The sequence below is a fragment of the Limulus polyphemus genome, unplaced genomic scaffold (genome assembly GCF_000517525.1).
Source record: "Limulus polyphemus unplaced genomic scaffold, Limulus_polyphemus-2.1.2 Scaffold863, whole genome shotgun sequence".
Lineage (NCBI taxonomy): Eukaryota > Metazoa > Arthropoda > Merostomata > Xiphosura > Limulidae > Limulus > Limulus polyphemus.
This window is the reverse complement of record NW_013666473.1, coordinates 26,282-47,348: the sequence shown is the minus strand read 5'-3', so window position 1 is coordinate 47,348 and position 21,067 is coordinate 26,282. Positions and strand designations below refer to the sequence as shown.

Sequence of the window (21,067 nt, the reverse complement as noted above, 5' to 3'; positions counted from 1 at the left end):
AATGTTAATGAAATTTGGCAGTTTATCAGTAAATATTACAATGTTTTCATATGCAAAATATCTAATTTTTCTTATCAAGTCTTAAGGTTTGGAAAGCAATGTTCCTCTCGTTCCTTCTTTTTCTTTTCACATCTTGCCTATATATCATGCAAAGTAATTTTAAGATTAAAAATACTTTTATGCATCAGAAAATTTTGAAATTGCACATGCAAAATCTCCATAATGTCTAGATAGTTATCAAACATTTCTTAAGAAAAAAAAACTATATTTTATCCGTTATTTTCAGTAATTAATCTCTGTACAGGTTCGGGAAATTTGACCAAACTCACAACCACCATAAAAAAAATTAGGAAAAAAACAAGTTATGCCTCTTTCATTCTAGAATAAACACAAATTATAACACAAAAACATAAATGTTTAGATGAAATAGCTTAAATTCATAACATTATACATTTATATATATTTATTATTTTTATTATATTGACCTTTCACCCTTGCCTGGCTAAAAATACAGAAGTTACAATGACACGGCTCATGTGCACTCATGTTATCGTATCAAATAACATAAAGGTGACCTTTGGTCTGTACAAAGTAACTTGTCTTGGCTGTGTTTTACTCGACTAGTATTTTGTAAAATACAGTCACATTTCAATTATTATACATTATATATGTATATAGATTATTGCTATTTTGAAATAACTTCTTAAAGTTATTTATCTTATAACACAGAACAGTAAATAAAGAATTAAAGCAAACAGTTATCTCTTCTAGTTACGATCTTTGTACTCTGTTGCTGCAGGTTGCTAAGCCTTTAAAAATTTTGCACATGGAGGACATCAAACAATTTTTCGTTTTTGTTTTATATATACTTTTGAATAACTAAAAAATCATAAATTACTACATCAATAACATAGAATTGTATTATAATTTATCAAGCTTAGTAACTAAGCTGTATTTGGGTAGGAAAAATATGAAATTTCAAGCAGACTAAAGACACAACCTACTTCATTGAAATCTTGGTTTAAAAGAAAGAAATGATGCTAGGTACATTAGAAAGGCTAAGAAAACCATTAAGGGGACATTCTGAGCTTCCAATTTGTTATTCATGTCATATACAGAAGTAAGTGTATATAAAAATGGAAGGAGGTGAGAAGGGTTCCACTATGTTTGATTTATTACGTAAGCAATATCTTAGCAAACAGAAAAGATAATATCTTCTTATTTTATATTCTAGCTTGTCAGTATCTGTAATTTGAGTTTCTAATTCATATGAAACTATAGACTTAGTATTTTGACTTCACAAACATCTAATTTGAACCAGTTCTGCATTCAACATAATACGTGACACACAAAAATCAATGTTTATCTGTTTTTTCTAATATTTACTTTTAAATTAACAAATTTTGTAATGTATAGTTCTAAAATTTGAATTATAATCTACAGTTTGAAACCAAACTAATTGACATAAATTCATGAAATAGTAGTTCAATAAAATTTTGAGTGCAAGTCAACAAACGAGATGACATGGCCTATCTCCTATGACTTATCTTGAAAGGGTTAAGCTATGTTTAGTATTTAAGTCATCATTTAGAATTAAAAACTTTTTTAAACCAAAGAGACTACCCATTCCCATGCACTCCCTGTGAGTTATATATAAATACACTTGTGGTAGCTGTAAAGCTACCTATATTGGTAAAACTACACGTCACCTACAAATACGTGCAAACAAGCACATGGGAATTTCAGCAACAAGCAGATATATGCTAACTAATCCACCTGAGTCTTGTATCCAACTGCATACTTCTTGAAAACTTTAAAATTCTCAACCCTGTAGCCACAGATTATGAACTCTATATTAAAGAAGGCTTTCCATTTTCAATGATCACTCATCACTAAATAATAACATCAACTCATTCCTGTTGTCATTAATTTAATCAACTCCAGATTACTATTTGGTTACTATCATTATTATTATTATATTAAAGATGCAATGCTTATACTTATATTTAAGTTTTCTTCATTATGATTTCTCTTAATGTTATTACACAAATGGCACACGTTTTATCGCACGTTCCAGTATACTTTTACCATTTAAATCTGTTCTTTTTTAAATTTTTCATTGTATAAAAACTACTTGCTTAACAGCTAATGTTTTTTTGCAGTTAGAATATTGTGAACCAACTTTTTTTGAGGTTTTAATGCCGATGATGGAATTTGGAGCAATTCCAAAGCATCCGGAAAGATGTTTTTTGGTATTAACAAATTTTAATGTTTATTACAAAACTTTCCACCAGATGAATCAGTTGGTAGACAAGTGTTGGAAGCACATCCATTTTCTGGTATACTTGTACTCAACTTTCTACAAGTCTTACTTTTATAAAGACTATTACAGTTCATACATTCTACACTATAAACTACTTCTTTCTCAACTGTAATTAGTTTAAATGTATTCTGTAGAATTGCATTCAACTTTTTTCCTGTTAAAAGATAAACTTGTCCACAATTGGAAGTCTAATACATTTTTTATTCCTTGCCACATTCTTTTTATCATGGTTGATAAGCCAAGTATATAAGGAATAATATAATAATCCAAACCATCTGAATGTGTATTTTCTTTTTTTTCTGTCAACATATCAGTACTTACATATTTTAACCACAATAATTCCTTTTATCGGCACAGTTTCATGATAACGTATTTCTTCATACAGTTTTTTTTTTTTTACTACAATTAACCTTAGCTACAGCCAATAAAGTTTTTATAATCCCTATTTTTAGTGTATGAAATTCCTCCAGTATTTATAATACAAATATATTTAAATTCTCATAAGGTCATACCTGGTACAATTGGCAAACTAAAAGGCAAGCTACCCAAACACAGTGTAGTAAAGCGTTAGATGCTATCCAAAATACCCAGCCACTGAGTGAGGAGATCTGCCACAGATAGTTCGAGAAACTGACGTTGTACCAGGATACTGAGGAGCTCCAGTCTGAAACAAAAGATAAAATAATCCCATAAGATAGAGTAAATTAACTTTTCATATATATGAGTCACATCATGCAAAGAAGTAAAAATTCTACGAAATAGCTACAAGAAGAACTAGAACCTCTGATAAAAAAGAAACTACACAATTAGAGAGAGCGCAAGAGAGAGAGAAAAAAAAACCTAGAAAATTCATTTTATTTTATGAATATTTTCAAATCTCATGGGGGTTAAAATGGAAAAATACTTCCAATGTGTTAATCTGCTATCACTAGATATTATCCAAATAATATCACTGAAGGCAATCAGACATTAAAGTTGACAAAGACTAATTAAAGCACAGCAAAACAATTATACTACTAAGAAGAGTATCAAGTAGTTATTCTGATTACTCCTTAATTTCACACTAATAATTTCTTTGAAAAAAAGGAAATCAAGAGTTATTTTTCTGTAAATTCAGTACTCAGTGCTTGAACACTGAGCAATTGTAGTAAATTTAGTCTAGAAAGATATCTAGTTATTATTAGCATAACTAAATTATACTTGGTTGTAGCTAAATAAGAGTCAAAGTAAACATCCAGACGAATTACACAAGCTGGGCATTATGATAGAGCTCTGCAAGAAAGTTAATTCATTTTTCTTTAATGGTGCTTGAATGTAAAAAAATAACTGGAAAAACTGACTACACATAAAAGATAAAAACAAATAAACTTTATAGCTAAGAAATAACAATAAAAACTCAAGTTTTAAAATTAAGTTTGTACTTAGAAAGAGAAAATAATTAAGAATTTGTCTGTTTGACAATGAACAATAAAAGAGAAAACTATTCTATTTGGAACTGAACAGAAAACACTAAGAAAAATTTAATAACCAACAACAATAGACTGGCAAGGGGAAAATCAAGCCTTGATTTTTGAAATTTTTTGTTAATACTTAGGATTCATAAATTAGGTATATATATATATATTTTTCTATCATTTTAAGACTATATTTAAGATCTTTTTAGTGGTATGATTATCTAAAACTTCTTTTACAACTAAAGAAAATCCTATTTAATGAAATTTTCAAATTAAGCCAAGCATACATTTGTCTATTCAAAGTGTAAAAATAACTCAACGTTCCAATTTGAACTACTTTTTTCTTGGTTTTATTAAAAAAAATTGTGTAGTCATACAGTTTTGTATGGAAAAACTTATCCAGCTAATTGCCAAAATTTTACCCATATGAAATACACAAAACCTCTTTCTCTAGTGAAAAAATAATTAATAAGATCATTATCAATAACTTCTAAAAACAAGTAGGTAAAAAGTTGTCAAACTAATATAAATCAAAATGAAGCATTACATCATTGAGCTTATTTGATTCAAGTACAAACAAACTATATTGTTGTAGACTTCAATTGTTTAATTTAGACATTTGTACTGTTTGTTTGCTTTTCTGTATAGAGGGAGCTTTAATTTCAATAATGAGTATGGGATTTAAAGTCTGGAACCTTCTTGAAAGTTTACAAAAGTATTTGAACAGTATAACATACAAGTTAGTTTAAAGTAGATAACAAATGATTATTGAATGTATTACAGTGATGAATGATTACTGAGTTAGCAAATTTGCTAGTCAGTTCTTCTGTTACTTCAATGTTGTAAACACAGAGTTTGTGTTTTAACAAAGTTTTAGAGATACAAGACAGTACTGTGCTTGTACCAGAAGACAGCAGGTGAGTAAAATTGTTGGTTAGCAGTTACTGCAAGTGTAAACATAGGCCTATCAATAAACATTATTAAATCTAACTTTTATAATTTGAAGTACAAAAAATAAAACACTTTTCTTATCATTAAGTAGACTGGACTTTTCATTATTTACACACATAATCCAAAAGATCCCATTCAACAATATAAACCATTTCAACATTCGTGTCAGAAGTGGGATTATTTTAGTAAAAATAAAAAATGAAAACCCAACTTCAAAATAATGACACATGCTCAAAGTAAGATAAAAATGTGATTGATGGAAATGATGAAACAGTTGGAAGACAATCATGAAGAAAGTGACAGAATATTAAAAGATGATCAAGAAAAAAAGACAAAAATGAAAGAACACCAAAAAGCATGAATCATAAAATTAAAAGATGACAAAATAAACAGAAAATTGGAAGAGACAGAGAGTTAAGAAAGTAATTACAAGAATAAGACATAAGATTTCCAGGAGAATCAGAAACAAAAATCATTATGATCAAAGAAGCCATAGAAAATGTACAGATTGATGTTGAAAAAGACATAGTAGATGTACAGAAGGATTATAACAACAAGACTGAAGAAGCTGTAGGTTGTATACAAAGACATCAAAGAGGCAAAAACAAACACATCAATTCCAAGATGAAACATCTATAAATTGAACAGGCAAATGCAAGGATCACACCAGCCACATCAGCTCAAGAACTTCGACCTAAAACACTTTTAACTATGCAATGTGGTATAGAACCAACCTGATTTACATCTCTTACCACTACCATTCTGCCACCTGTGACTGCAGGTGCTGGATTACTTCACCTATACCACTACTTCATTAAGTGATGAAGTTTAGTAGACAAGTTCAAAACACTGCCCAATCTAGAAATTAACAGATTACAATGGAAAGGTACCATGGAAGGCATATTAGGCACAGGTTTAAATAATTTCTAAGGTGAATAGATGGAGTAGAAAACAACAATGTATTTATTTTGATTCACATTTAAAAAAATAGTTTTAATAACATTAAGCAACCTTCCAACAGAGAGCCATAACACTTAGAGAACACATTGTAAGGAAGCTTCTAAAGCAAATTTTTGGAACACAGTAGGGATAAAAGAAAAAGCCTCAACTGAAGTTGAGGAAGATTTGGAAAGACTTGCACAGTTATTTTATTCAAATGCTCCACATGAAATGATAGATTCATTTGCACAGAACAAATTCCTGGATGCCATAGCGAATGAGGATATATGAATTAGGTTCAGTTGGTGATGAAACCTGAATCAATTAAGACACCATCCAGAAATAATAAGATTATCAGATCCAATAGTTTAGAAACATCAACTCTATCTAGAAGTACTCAATGTATTAATAAGACAAATGTTTTACTTAGAATGGAAGAGGTAAGCCACGAGGAAGACATTTCAGTTGCAGCTTGGAAGGGCATATTGCCAAGAACTGCAGACAAAATCCTTTAAAAGATAAAAATTGCTTCTGAAAGATGACAGATTCCTTCTTTAAGTGTGGTGTGCAAAACAGTTATTACATCCAAAACTGTGATGATTCAGCCAATGATAATAAACCAAGGAACCAATTTCCTGAAGATGAGAGTACTCCATGTACCCCAGATGAAATACAGTACATTATATAAAAAAATCAGTCCACAAGTCAATAGATTCAACATGATAAAACTTTGTTGAATGGACAGCAACTGCCTGTTGTAGAAACACAAGTGTAGAGGATGATGTTTTGAAAGTCTCCCGTTTTTCATCTTCGGGTCAGTGTATATGGTGTAGTTGTCTTTATAGTATTATGGTGGATTGTGGAGTGTGTGTTACGATTGGTTGGTTTATCCCTGTTTCTGATTGGAGGAGAGATTTCCTGTAGATTCAATCAATGGTAGCCACAGGTTACTCACCTCTCATCCAGTATCTCTGTTTAGTTAAGGATTAATTGTGTTAATATAAAATGATTCTTTAATTCTTCCAGTACTATCATCCAACCTCAATAAAACGTGGAATAATCCAATGCCTAAACAAGAGAGCAGAAACGATTTGCGATAAGAAATCCATCAAAGCAGAACGCCAAAAGATCGTAGTCTTTTAAACAGAATGGTTACACCTCCTTCTTCATCAAAAACTCCCTGAAGAAGACCACAACAGAAAGAAAAGATCTTAAAAACACTACCGTACTCCAATTAACCTCCCCTACCTGCAAAATTTCATTGAAAAACTCAAATGCATAAAAAACAACTATCAAAAAAGATTTGGTGACTGGACGGTTTAAGGATAGTAAATGGGTAAAGAAATATTCTGTTTTGTTGACCCTATAAAGTCCAGTGGCAGATATACTGCCACCTCTGACCTTGCATTATTAGAAATTAATAACTCATAAATGTCACCATTTCTGAGACACACACACTTAAAACGCATATCATGATAAATATGTCTTTTTAAAATATAAAGTTGATTTTTTTTGTCAAATTATAATTCATATTACAATAAAAACTACTTCCTAACATAGCTGTTTACTACATTTTTATGCATGACCCATGTAACTTTTGACCTGAAAGCTATAGATATACTATAGTATGGTTAATGACACCATGCACTAGGCTCCTTTGTTTAAAGAAACGGTTAATTAAAAAAACACATAAAGCGTTAAAGCTAACATAAATAGGTTGTATTTATCTTAACCTATTTTATACATAAAACTTATCTATGCTCTCCTTTTACAAACTTATGTGCATGTGTTCAAAAAAGTCAACGCTCCCTCACAGTCTCCACCTTCACCCGAGTGGCTAAATATAATGCTTGCATTCATGATGCCTTAAAGTTACAACCCTCGTGAGTTCTTGCAAACAAAAAATTAACTGTAAACATAATTACTTCAATAAAATAAATATACATGGAGGGAAACTCATTAAGTGAATTTATTACCTTTCTGTGGTACAGAACTAATAGAAAACCATTACTAACCTACAAGAACTACAGACAAAATTCTGTAGAAAAGAAAAAACTGCTTTGCAATTTAATGCATCTACACAAAGTAGGAAGGGAGCTCTATAGCAAATAGTTTGCAAAAAATAAAATAATCTCAGTTTTCAGATATATTTACAATTTTACTAGCTCCAGAAACTTGTAAAACAAAACTTGCAGAAAGCTGAATTTTTACAGTTAAAAAATTCACTGTTTTAAAGCTGTTTGAGCTAACTGGTGAGTTGCATCTGCTCAGATAGGAAATTTAAAAATTTTTATCATCTCAATAAGAATTACAACAGGAGGCAAAAGCTGAAAATTATAGCTAGTAGTTTCAAATTTTTTTTAATTGCTATATCCAAAACAAATGTTAAATCAAAATGAAATTTAATGTTATCATTTCAGTTATAATTATATTTTGAATGTAATTTGAGGGATATATCGCAGAATTTTTCAAAACTTGATATCATTTTGCCCTCATAAAAACTTGAAATATCACTATAGAAAAGATTAATCAAAAGTTTTGTTGTACTTTGTTTCACATATTTAATTAATGACTTATTAATTATAATGTCTATATCTATGACTTCTAATGTTGCTATTTGTCAATAGTTGCTTTATTGTTAATTATGGCAATTTAAGTTTAATGTGCTGTTATTTTCATTGTGTAACAGGATTGTTCAAGATACTTCACCATCTAGGGTGGGAGGAGTGTTGCAGGCTAGGTTTTGTTAATTCTTTTTCTTTTCTTTCTTTTTGGTCAGAGAAAGGTTTTAAGACACATGTACATCATGTGGCTTAACATCTAGAATCTTCTTAAAAGTTTAAGAAATGAGTTTAACTGTTTAAAATGTGAGTTAAGTTAGAGTGGATGATGACTGGTTAGAGAATGTAAAAGTGGATTTATTATTGAGTTAACAAGTTTTCTAGTCAGTTTGTCTCTTACTTCAGCAATGTGAATATTGAACTTGCATTTTAATGAAGTATTAGGTATATAAGAAAGTGCCATATGTACCAGGAAATGTAACAAATAAGTAAAATTGTTGCTTCAGTGTCTATTGTGAACTTATTATTAATTGGATTGGACTTTGCATTACTTTTTTACAGAATGATCCAAAAGAACACACCCACCAACAAAAACAATTACACCAATGTCTAAACGTAAGCCTAAGTTAGTTACTACACTAAAGCTTAACAAAATGAAACTTTAGGGTCAAAATCAAGATTAATTACAAGCAGAGCAAGAATTACAAAAAATAATATATATTTAATAATCACATGGTTACGACGCAATGCTTCATTACATAGACACCCTTTAATGTTAATGTTTGGTTTGTTTTTTCAGTTGTTTTGGTCTTAGAGATTTTCAGATATAATGTAAAAGTAGATTTGTCTCTTACTATAATTTTTTTAGCAAAATCAACTGTTAAAAGTTTAGGTATTTTAGGTACATTTGACATATAAAAGTACTGTTCAGGTACTGAAAAACAATTCAGTAAATTTACATATTTTCATAAATTACCTAATGCAAAATGTCTGAAAAAAAATCACATAGAAAGCTCATTTTAGATCGTGATAACAGAATCACTCATAATTACTTACATGAAAAACATCCATAAAGGCACCAGCAAATCATGATCAAGAGAAAAAATAAATAGCCAACAAAGTATCGATGATTTCCTGACCCTAGATTATTAAAAAGATATGAAAAATGTTACGAAATGTGGCTGAAGATCTAACTAAAAACTGGAGCTCATATATTTAAAATGTTTTTTTAAACTACCCACAGCATTGATTATTGCTTTTTTTTCATCATCAAGACTTAAGATAAATATCAAAAAACTTAAATTAGAAAGCTGATTGTGAAGTCTTTCTTCAGTACTCTCACAAACACAAACAAAAAATAAATAAGGTTTTCATAATGGAATTGTTAGTATTTCAAAACAAAATTAGTGCTTTGATATAAATTGTCCTCAAACATAAAAATCTTTTCAAAAATGTTTGGAAAAAATAAAACATGTTTACAATATATATAACCTTTCAACTTTGAATGTGTGCATAAAGACAACATATAACATACAGATTTTATGAAAGAAAGCCAGTAACAAGAGTTCTTTAGATCACTGAAGTTACCCTACTGGAGTACACTGTTCAATTCATAAGTATTATCCAGAGAAATTACAATTTAAGGACAAAAATACAAAATTAACATTATTGGCCATCAGCATATTTTTTTAGATAGAAAAAAAAAAGTCTGACAAGACCAAAATGTCTGGTTTACAGAATGAATTACCTCTTTATATTTATTCTTTTACAGTGAATTTATTTTATACATTAAAACAAGCTTAAATTTCTACTGCAGTAGGCCACTGTGTGTGTGTGTGGTTGTTTCAAGGTGGTCAAAATATGTCAGTTAAATTACAAATAGTCATGAAAGTGGTACTTTCTGAGAACTTAATGAAAAATTGAAATTTACCCTAGATAATACCCATTCTCAGCATAGCAATAGAGTCTCAACTTAAAACATAAACTTGGACAGAAAGTTATAGAGAAACCTTTAAGAATGTTTTATTTTCTGTAACTTACCTATACAGTTTCCAACCCAAGGACAGTGATGGTCAAACCTAGCTATACAACGATTACATATTGAACAATGTTTGGAACGAAGTGGTCGACGTATTAAACACGTGCTACAGAACCACTGAGGATCAAAGCCATCCCTTTCAGCCAGCTCTATGATGGTCTAATAATTAAATCAAAACTGATTTACAAAAACATTCATATGTTTTACCTATAACTAGTTCATAAAGTATTTATCAATTAGTCTACAATGCTAATTACACTTATTTTATTATTTTGTAAGTAAGAAATACTGAAAACTATTTTTTTTGTCTTTGTATACCTGGGAAACTGGATAACATCAGATGGTAAATGTGATCATGAAATAAAATGGAGAATACGGATGGCAAAAGACACATTTCTGTTAATCAAAAAGATACTGACAAATAGTAAATTTTATGGGGATGAAATTAAGAGTTCTGGATTGTTATGTTTTACCAATTCTCACATATTCATCAGAATGATGGAAAAGAGAACTGAAGAAATTGAGCTGTAGTTCTTAAGGTGCACCTTGAAGGTATGTTGGACAAGTCATACCTCAAGTGAAGATATTTTGTTAAGAGCAGGCTGCAGGAGAGGAGGCTGTTGACTATCAGAAAAAGATAGTTGGAGTTTCTTGGATATGTTATGAGGAAAGAAGAAATTGAAATATCTGATCGTAACTGGAAAGACTGAAGGTAGGAGAGACTGTGGAAGACAGAGATTGACTTATGTCAAGAGTTTATCTAAATAGGTGAATGTATCAACATTAGAAGTTCTTTGTGCCTCAAAGAGATGAGATCTGTGGAAGACCATGGTCACCAACATACTGTTTAGATATGGCACATAGAGAAATACCCTAATAACTATAAAATTATCAACCAAACTTAAAAAAATTAAATGTTCAGATGATTTAGAATATAAATGATTATTTCTAGATCAAATAACATGATGGTTCATTGTTAGTAATCAAATTTTAGCATCTTATGTCCCCTTTTCTTTATAATGAAAAGTTTTTTAAAAAATCTATATTTGTACACCTTACCCTTTCCTTCTCCTGCATATCTGAATGAATAAGTCCCGGGTCTGCTCTCCAGGACTTCCAGAAGCAATAGAATAGCAAAAAGGTCACAGACATGAATAACGAGGTTATCCAAAAATACCCAACATCTGATATATGATTAAGGATAATAATACCATTTCCCCTGTAATATAAACCCTCTTTATGAAAAGAAAAAAAACAAAATAAATAAAAATCCTTGATCCTCAAAACAATTTTCCAACTGCAAACAAATGGATAATTCATTTGTCTTTAGCCTTTTTGTATAGGTAAACATTGAACATCTAAAATGAAAGGAAAACGTAATTATGAAATACAAAAGTTCTTTCAGATTTCTATAGTAAGTAGTAAAACCGTGGGTATAGTCCTATCCATACTTTCCAATATCTACAAATCAAAACTCTCATTAGGCTTATTTTGTGCTAATTAATAATTTTTTCAGAACAAAACTTCTCAAAAGGTTGTTGAGCAACCCTAACAAAGTAGAAATAACACAATAAAACTTCTGAACAGGTTTCAAGCAAATCTAACTAAGCAGAAACACCAGTTATCAACAACAACCTTATATATTGTCAGTAAAACTACATCAACAATAACCTTGAGATTGTCATTGAAACTATATTAACAATGACCTTAGAAACTGTGAGTGAAATTATATCAACAATATTAGTCACTGTCAGTGAAAATATCTCAACAATAACCTTAGACATTGTTTGCATAGATAATGAAAGCAACATTCAAGGACCAAACTGTGATTTTCAAGGACCTTTATATTCTATATATAGTTTTGAAACAGCTACTTGTGGGAATATAGATATATTTCAGTGAAAATAGCTATTTCAAAATTTTATATATATGTTCCATAATTAAGTGGATACCTATTTGTTTGTTCTTAAGCACCAAAGCACAATGGACCATCTGTGCTGTGCCTATCATAAGTATTGAAGCCTTGTTTTTTAGCATTTTTAAGCCTTCAGACTTACTGCTGAGCCACTAGGGGCAAATGGGTACCTCTTAAAAGTTATAATTTTTTTATACTGAAAATGTATTTCCGATAGGTACGAACATACTCTCACAGATATAGCTATTCTCATTCAGTGCTGCTCTCTATACGAAAACATTTTTTCATATGCCACAAGCCTTGCACTCCCATATTCCCCATGATCATCATTGTTCAACTGCATCTCGCATGCAAATTATCATCGACAACAACCCTCCACCAGTAGGAGTGTGACACACCCTCCACCAGTAGGAGTGTGACACACCCTCCTGATTCATGTGACTCCCTCTATTCAATTCTACCAAATTATCACTTTGAGTTTTGGCAGAAAATGGAGGAACTGGCTTTTAGTGGGGAGAAAGGGTGGGAGGAGGTAATTACCTAACGGAAATGCATTTTCAGTATAGGAAAATTATAACTTCCAATACAGTAAATTACTACTTCTTACAGATATAGCTAGAATCCCACATTGAATAGGTGGAGGGACAAGTGCAAGGGATACAAAGAATCATCCTTCAAAAGCATCAGAAGAATAACCCTGAAAGTGAGATCCTTGTAGTAGAGGACCATATGTGGGAGACCACACCACTTCTGTACCATATATACTCTATGCCAGTGTGGAAAGGTGTCACAGCCATTGGGGGAAAATGGTAGGAGCACATCCAAAAGGGAGAGAAAAATGGTTGGATAGGGATCCAAACCAACTTATATCGGAATCTCAAACCCTTCAAAGAAACATCAGAGAAGTAAATCTCTACAGACAGTAATGTGGGTGAGAGTAAAAAGGATGTGCCCCAAGATGTAGAGTGGCTAGAGCACGGTGGACTGTACTCGGCAAATCAACTGCATCCAAAACCAAGCCACTGGGAACCAACCTCCATTTGGGGGTAGAATGAGGATCATACCATCAGAATGTGGGGGTAGGAAAGAGGATAATACTGGTGGCAACTCAACTGCAGTCCTAAACCCAGCTATCAGGTGGGGGAAGGAAAGAGGATCATACCTTCTACACCTCAAGCAGACCAGTTGGAAATATCCTGCCCACCAATCTGTGAACAGGGCACATGTGAGCAAATTGATAATAAATTACCGATTTGAGAACCCAACATCCAGACAATTGGAATAATAAAGATGTCCCTGTATTGTGCAACACCCCACTCAAAACCAATCAGATAGGAACCACTCCCAGCACAGTATCATCCTCGGTATATGTAACTCTTCGAGGGGTAGTGCAAAAGGAAGAACCATAGCAACCTACATGTTCGGCCACCGTGATCCACAATATGTCAGCAATAAACATGAGACAAACTGAGTGAGGGAACAGACACACCAGTAATACATGTGTGATGACTTATGTCGATTGGTCCTGCTCTGAATCCAAAACCCACCCACTAGGAACTGACATCCATGTAGGGGTAGGAAGAGGGATCTTAATCGAAGGGGTGAACTGCAATTTTAATGACTCACTCCAAAGCTACAACATCCCTGGGATAGACCCATTCAAAGATCAAGTGTCAGATTGGAGGACATCTTGTCATCTACACCAGCAAAACACCACTACCCTTCTCTCAACTGAATGGATTCATTATTGTTTGTATCTATCGTGTATTACTATCACATTCAGGAGGATGCCTCCATGGTCCACCACCCCAGTGGCTTGAAACTGGAAAATGGTAAGGACTCCCATACTCCACTGGAAGAAAAAATGAGGGAAGAAAATGCAGTGGAGAGCCTGGAGGAATGTCAACACTGGAGACAGTGCAACAGGTGACCACAAAAACCATATTTTTAAAAGCAGACCACTCCTGATTTATTCAATCTAAGGAATGACAGGGATGGGCAGCTATCCCCTTCTGCTTTAACCTATGAAGTCCATGGGTGAGTATGATCCATAATGGGCTATGGAAATTACAATTGTTAAGCCATCATGGCTATACAATGCAGATTGGACTAGTTTAAGTACACCTAGACAGGCAATATTCACCAAAAAAAGGGATCCTTGAAGAAAAAAAGGGACATGCCCCTGTAAAATATAAGGTAAATACAGAAAAAGGTAACTTATACAATTACAGTCTCATCGAAGAGTGAAGGATAGCGACAGGTGGAAGACAGTACTCCGATGTGAAAGAAACAGCTACCCAAAGCAGATAATGGGAGATAAACATACGAGGTGTAGTCCCATTGCTGAACGGAAGAAGTGCCTCCAACATACAACAGGGGTGAGATGCAGGTAAAAAGTAAGGTGCCTGATTGGAATGAAGACATCAGAAATTGATTACGAGAAGAAAGAAAGAAGGAAGAAAAAGCCAATCAAATCAAAAGCCAAATTCAATTGGTAAAGGAGGAAGAAAAAAAATCATGAACAGAGGAGTGGTGCCAGAGAATGAAACTACGGAAAAGGGAACCAACAGAAAGAAGCCTTGAAGGCAATGAAGCAACCAAGAGGATGTATGGAACATAGAAGGCCACCTGGATCTGACCAGGAATAAAGGTGGGAGATGGAAGGAAATGAAAAAGATGAAAGGAAGAACATTCCACATGAGCCACTAAAATGTAGGTGAGGAAAAATTGATTCAGAACAAAAAGAACAAATTGAACTGAAGCAGATAAGAAAACCAGATTTGTTCCAGCTAGGAAGGAGTAATCAGAAAGACCTGACACCGAGTGGCATGAATAAACGAAATCACCTGGGGAAGATGATAGATGAGATGAGAAAAATAAAGGTATAAACTGGTTCCAATCTTGTCTGAATGCATAGACAGCCAGGGCAAATGGATGAGGAAATAGAGACCAAAAACACAATGAGGTAACCTTGAATCAAGGAAAGAGGCAAATGCATTCCTCTGAGGAGTACTCCACTGGTGGCAGAATCACCGTAAATTTTTGAGGATCGAGAGACCATTCTATGGAATAAAGTGTGTCAGGACTGAAACAGCAATCCACAACAAGATTGAAAGCACTTGGAACACAACATGCCAGGAGATATACATGAAGTGTGGGCTCAAAAAGGGAGATCGAAGGTCGAACACAAAGGGAACTAGAAAGGGTGCCCCCTAGGTGAGTGATACAAGCCACTACTGTCAAATTGTCGGAATGTATCATGATTAGTCGAATCCTGACAAGAGGAAGAAAGTGAATCAAAGCACATTGGACTGATATAAGTTCCAGGGTGTCAACATGGCAAGATCTTTCAGATGTATACCATTATCCTGAAGCCTCGTGTTGATCGACCCCATGGTGAACAAACCTAAGATAGCGTCACAAGGGATGAAAAATAGGAATGTGGGTACAAGAATATGAAATTGCCCACCAGAGTGTAATAAATGACAACACAGTAAAACGGGAAAGAACCAAGAAGTGAGTGAGGTGGGACAGATTGATAACAAAAACTCCAATATGCATCGAGAATACACGACAAGTGAAGGAACCCTTAGAGGTAGGACAGATAAATGATGAGAAGGTGCCAGACATGGAACATGAATAAAAACTGCAATGGCTCGGAATGAGACAAATGAGCAACCAAAGAAGAAAACATCGAATGCAGCATTACAGACACCCCACGTGATGCTAAAGTCACAGGAGCACCCCTCCCCCAAAAAAAACACCTCACCAGTAGATGAAGGAAAAAGATCCATCCCTAACTCCCAATTAGAAGTGAACGGTAAATGAACTTGGTACAAGACAGTGTCTCACCCCATTAGATCCTAACAGCAAAGAAGCCTGTGTGTAGGAAAAGAGCCGAAGATGACAATTGCCCCAACATGGAGGTAAAATGGGGGGAAGGTATCCCATGAAAATCCCCAAGATATAGGTGGAATGCCTCAGAAAGGAGATGTATGGTAGACAATACCTGTAGGAGAGTCAATAAGGTAAGAAGATGGCTGGAAAATGTGGTGAGGGATAAAAGGATAGGGTTATTAGGGTACAGGTTATCAGGCAACAGAGATTATAGGTGCAGAGAATCAAGAAGAAAAAAAAATCTGCCTGATGGGAAGCTAAGGCAAAATGGAGGGCAAGGCATGCAAGCACCTTCTCTCAAAAGAGAGTCAAAAAGCTCAGTCTGAACCATAATGTCTGGAAAAGGATGGGAAAAAAAATATTGTGAAATATTGTAAGATAGGCCTAGAAGACTCTGCAGTAGAAGCCTGGGAAGACAAGTCATAAATAGGTAAAAAAAAAATTGTCAAAATCTTTGTAGTCCCGAACGGGTTCAGAAGTTTTAGGAGGAAGGTGAGCAATATTGGAAGAAGAAGGTTGGGCAAACCCTGGCCACGAGGTCCTCACAAACTAAATTAATTGTTAGAAGTATAAAATGAAAATAATTACAAAAAGGAAATAGTGATTATATTGTAAAATTAAGTGTGTATTGACAATAAAAAATTTATTAGATGGTATGTGTTGAAGAATTTATGATTGACCAGTAAGATGAATTACAGGTAAGCCAAAAATAACAAAGACGGTTGTTAAGCCTAATCTAACATTGTAGTACGAAGGATATCACTAAGCTCTAATTTAAAACACTAATCTTACAATAAATATATGCAAATCTAACTAAATTTATGTTATTGAACCCAAATAATCACAAATGATAATATTAATATCAAAATATATTCAAAAATCTATCCAAAGTCGGTGGACCATATTCAAAATGTGTGGGCCCCCAAACTTGACGCCCTACGAAGGTCAACTCATATAACGACTAACCTCCAGATGAATTAAAGCTGACAATTTCTCAATTGACTACCATCACATGAAGCCTGTGTAATTGTGGTGCAAATAAATGATATCACTTTTAAAGTGGAAACATAAACTTTAGTGAAAACCAAAAAAAATTAAGAACAATAAAGATATCACTTAAAACTGTTAAAGTGAAGTAGGAAAAAGAAAAATATTTCCACTTCATATGAAATAAAAAAAAAAGAAGAGAGAGAGAAGAGAGCACAAACAAAAAAACGTCTTGATGATAGCACTGCCAACCGAGAAGTGACAGTTTGGTAGAATCGAACAGAGATAGTCACATACGTCAGAAGGGTGGGTGTGTCACACTCCTATTGGTGGAAGGTTGTCACATGATATTTTGCATGCAAGATGCAGTTGAACCATGATGATTATTGGAGTGCAAGGCTTGTGCCATACAAAAAGTTTTTTGTATATAGAGGGTAGCACTGAACAAAATTAGCTATATCGGTGATGTATCGGAAACTACTGTTTACAAAAAATTCAGTAAAAGCTGCATAAAACCATCTAGCAATATCAGTAACACCTGAGCTATAAAAAAAACATTTAGTCAAACAAAAAAAAAAGCTTATGAACCAGCCATTAAAAGAAATTTTAAATAATTGTGCAGCTGAACAAAGCACTAACAATTTCTTTGTCATTTACAATCCCATAAGTTTAATTCAACTTTTACCAATGTCAGTTTGATAACAAGTAATAAAGCCCTTCTTCTCTCTCCCAAATACTGTATTTTGGCCTGAGTTAAGACCTGCATTAGAATGTAATGAAAACCAAATAATATTACTTCAATTTGCTAATAGGACAACAAGTCAACTTCTGCCTGACTGGCTGCTGAACATACATCATGACATGTTGCCATGTCAACCAAGTCAACAAAGCAAAGATTTACACTTACATTGCTACTGAGAAATATTGTGGTGTATTAAAAATTGTGTATATCTCATGGTTTTGCCACATAATTGCATTCCATTATTTTAAATGTTATCTCAGTTTACTTCTGCATTTCCACCTAACAAAAAACTTTTCAAAGAACTGGAATCCTTTTGGGTCAATAAAAATTATATTTCAGTGTGGTGTTTTCGATACTGGAAACTGTAACACCCTTCTGTATCCCACCCATTACCTCAAATTTGGTCTCATTGACTTGCAACTGGACAAGTCTTCCCACCCAACCTGAAGAAGCTCAGAATACAACAACCGAACTCAGAATTATGGAGCCAATTCACACAACACTCAACATGAAGAAACAGAGATCATTCGGCCTGGGTTTACGAACCAAAATCCTAACACTCACGTAGGCTGGACCGGCACCCCAACCAACATCTAAGAAAACCATCCAGTATTGTATATTATATATGATAAATAACAATTGTTCACTACCTAAAAAGTGCCAAGGCAGTCTTATGGAAAACCCCATCTTCATAGAGCTGGTTGCTACCAGGAATTTAGTTATTAGTCTACTAGTAGCTAGTGCAAATTTGTAAAAGCATACTTGACCAGGCAACACTCACCACTAAGTGGGATCTAAATGAGAAGGATGAGAAGTTGCCTGAAAAGGAAAAGAATAGCACAAAAGAAATGGCTCACCTCTGTCACACTGTGGTTTCGCTAGATAGTAGATAGGGACAGTGGGAATCTCGTTAATCCATTGGTTGACTTGTATATAGTGCAATATAAAGGTGTTAGGTATGGTCCACATACCAGCTTGCACAATTTCCTCCAGTGTGCAATGCAGCTGAGCTGCCAGGGACATTGATATATGTCGAATTTGATGAGATGAAACCCTAAGAAATCTCCTCTCCTCCAATGAAAGACCAGAGTAAGCTATCTGAACCAATTGATGAATCAAACTTGTCAAATTGACTAGGGATAAGTCACATGATACCAAAGGATCCCAATGGATAAATAACCAGTAACATGAGCCAGAAATGCCTTAGTGCGTGCTACATAACATCAGAAAGCCCAAATAGGGCATAAAAGACAATCCAGATCCAAACAGTCATATAAATGGGAAATGGAATGAACATGAATAGGAGAGAAAGCCTTATCTCCTTCCCTAGCTGCCACAGTTTTAAGTATAAAGGACCTGTCTGGATTCAACAGAATGTAGTTGGAATGGGACAGTGTCCTGCGAACATGAGGTGCAAACATACCCAAACTTCGACAGCCATGAGCCAATAACAGAAGAAAATATGTTTAAAGTGAAAAATGATATAATGAGCATGACCCCAAAGGTTAAAAAGGTGGACATGATAATGCATGGAGAACCACTGTGATATCCCAATTAGGAAGCTGGAAAGGCCAATGAGGATGGATAACTCGAAATGATTTCAAAAGTAATGACAAAATGAGGGACTCAAAAACCTTTCTTATTTTAGAAAAACAAAACGTAGCTGATAAGGCACCTTTTACAAGGAAATGGATAAATGCGCCAGACTTTTGTCAAACAACTGTGTCAAAAATTGTAAGATGTTGCACAGTGGGACACAAAAGTTAAACCCATGTCTGAGAGACCATTGATGACAAATAAACCATTTCCTTTGATAAACTTTCAAAGAAGAATGTTGAATGGAATGGGTTAATAAAGATGCCACTCAAGATGTCAATCCCTGATGTTATGCAATGGACCACATAAAAGCCAGGCATGAAGTCAAATAATATCGACTGCTGGATGAAAAATGCCCGACCAAAGCTGACATAAGAGAGTGGTCAGGGAGGAAGGGGAATAGGTTGACACTCATGAAAATACTGGAGGAGTGGAAACCAGGACTGACCTTGCCAATATGGTGCCACTAGAATAACTTGACAAGGTATGGAGCAAATCAGAGCCAGAACCTTAAAATCGAAGGGAATGTATAAAGATACCCACCCAATCCTGGTTGAGATCATCTACTCCCAAATCCAGAGAGTGAAGTACTGGAGACCAGAAGGAAGGAAACTGCATATTCCAGTGTGTGGGGAAAGCCTAGATCTATGATGTCCCTAGACAAGAACAGATCCAACAAAAACCTTGAGGATGAAGCATCCATTCTGTAAGAAGAGCTCTGATGGGACACAATAACTGGTCGGCCACTAGATTCATTACCTATAGAACATGGAATGATCTGGAATGAGTGCCCCCTTGCTTTGAAATGTACGCGATTACTGTAGAATTGTGCAAATGAAGCATTACCACCTTCACTCACAACAACTTGAGACCCTGATTCATAGCACATTGAACTTCTAGAAGTTCCTGAGAGAATGTTGTGGAAAGAAGCTTCCCCTACAGTCCAATGTCCCTTGAATTCCATATTTGCTATACAAGCACCCCAGCCCTAAAGAAAAACATCTGTAAACAAATGTATCACTGGCTGTGGAGGTGGTAGAGGGACACCACACCTATTGTTGTGTTGTCTCTGTTCAACAAGCAACAGAGATCCAGCAAACTGGAATGTGACAGAATCACTGTAGAATCCAGTGCATCTGTGCAAATGTTCCACTAGTACTGTAATGACCAATGAAGGGCCCTCATGTGGGCCTGGCTTAGTCTGGAATTTAAAAACATCCCTAAATGGATGAGGTACTGCGTGGGAGTAAGAACAGACTTCTCCTTTTTGATAGGGAAACCCAGCTCTCTCAGTTTTTGATAACAGAGTCTGAGTATGCAGTTCTGCTAAATGTCGGGAAGGGGCAAGAAGAAGCCATTCATCTATGTAATGGTGAATGTGAATGCCCAATGAGTGAAAATGACTATTTGGCAAAAAACATATCGAGCAGATGCTTCTTTGTGTAGGAGATGCTGGATGGCTTGTGTGTTTGACAGTTGGAAGTAAGAGGGTCCTTTGGGAGTGGAAAGCCAACTGGTATGAGAGACAAAGGAGGAGGCATGAACTAAATTACCAATCCATTCCTGAGAACTTGAATGACACACTGATCTGTGGTGAATGTGTCCCATACTGACACAAACCTTCTGAAATGAGACCCCCACAGAACCTGACCCTATAAGGTAGT

General features: G+C 34.3%; 1 protein-coding gene across 2 annotated transcripts in view; it reads right to left on the bottom strand.

Moving 5' to 3' along the window:
- LOC106460920 (palmitoyltransferase ZDHHC17-like) overlaps positions 1-21,067 on the bottom strand; it is a 57,181-nt gene that overhangs the window by 10,405 nt on the left and 25,709 nt on the right. For both annotated transcript variants that reach the window (XM_013920677.2, XM_022387721.1), the window contains exons 9-12: positions 11,326-11,450; positions 10,269-10,425; positions 9,285-9,368; positions 2,836-2,987 (exon numbers count right to left, since the gene is read on the bottom strand). In XM_013920677.2, the coding sequence (XP_013776131.2) occupies positions 2,836-2,987; positions 9,285-9,368; positions 10,269-10,425; positions 11,326-11,450 (518 nt within the window). The remainder of the gene's footprint in view (positions 1-2,835; positions 2,988-9,284; positions 9,369-10,268; positions 10,426-11,325; positions 11,451-21,067) is intronic.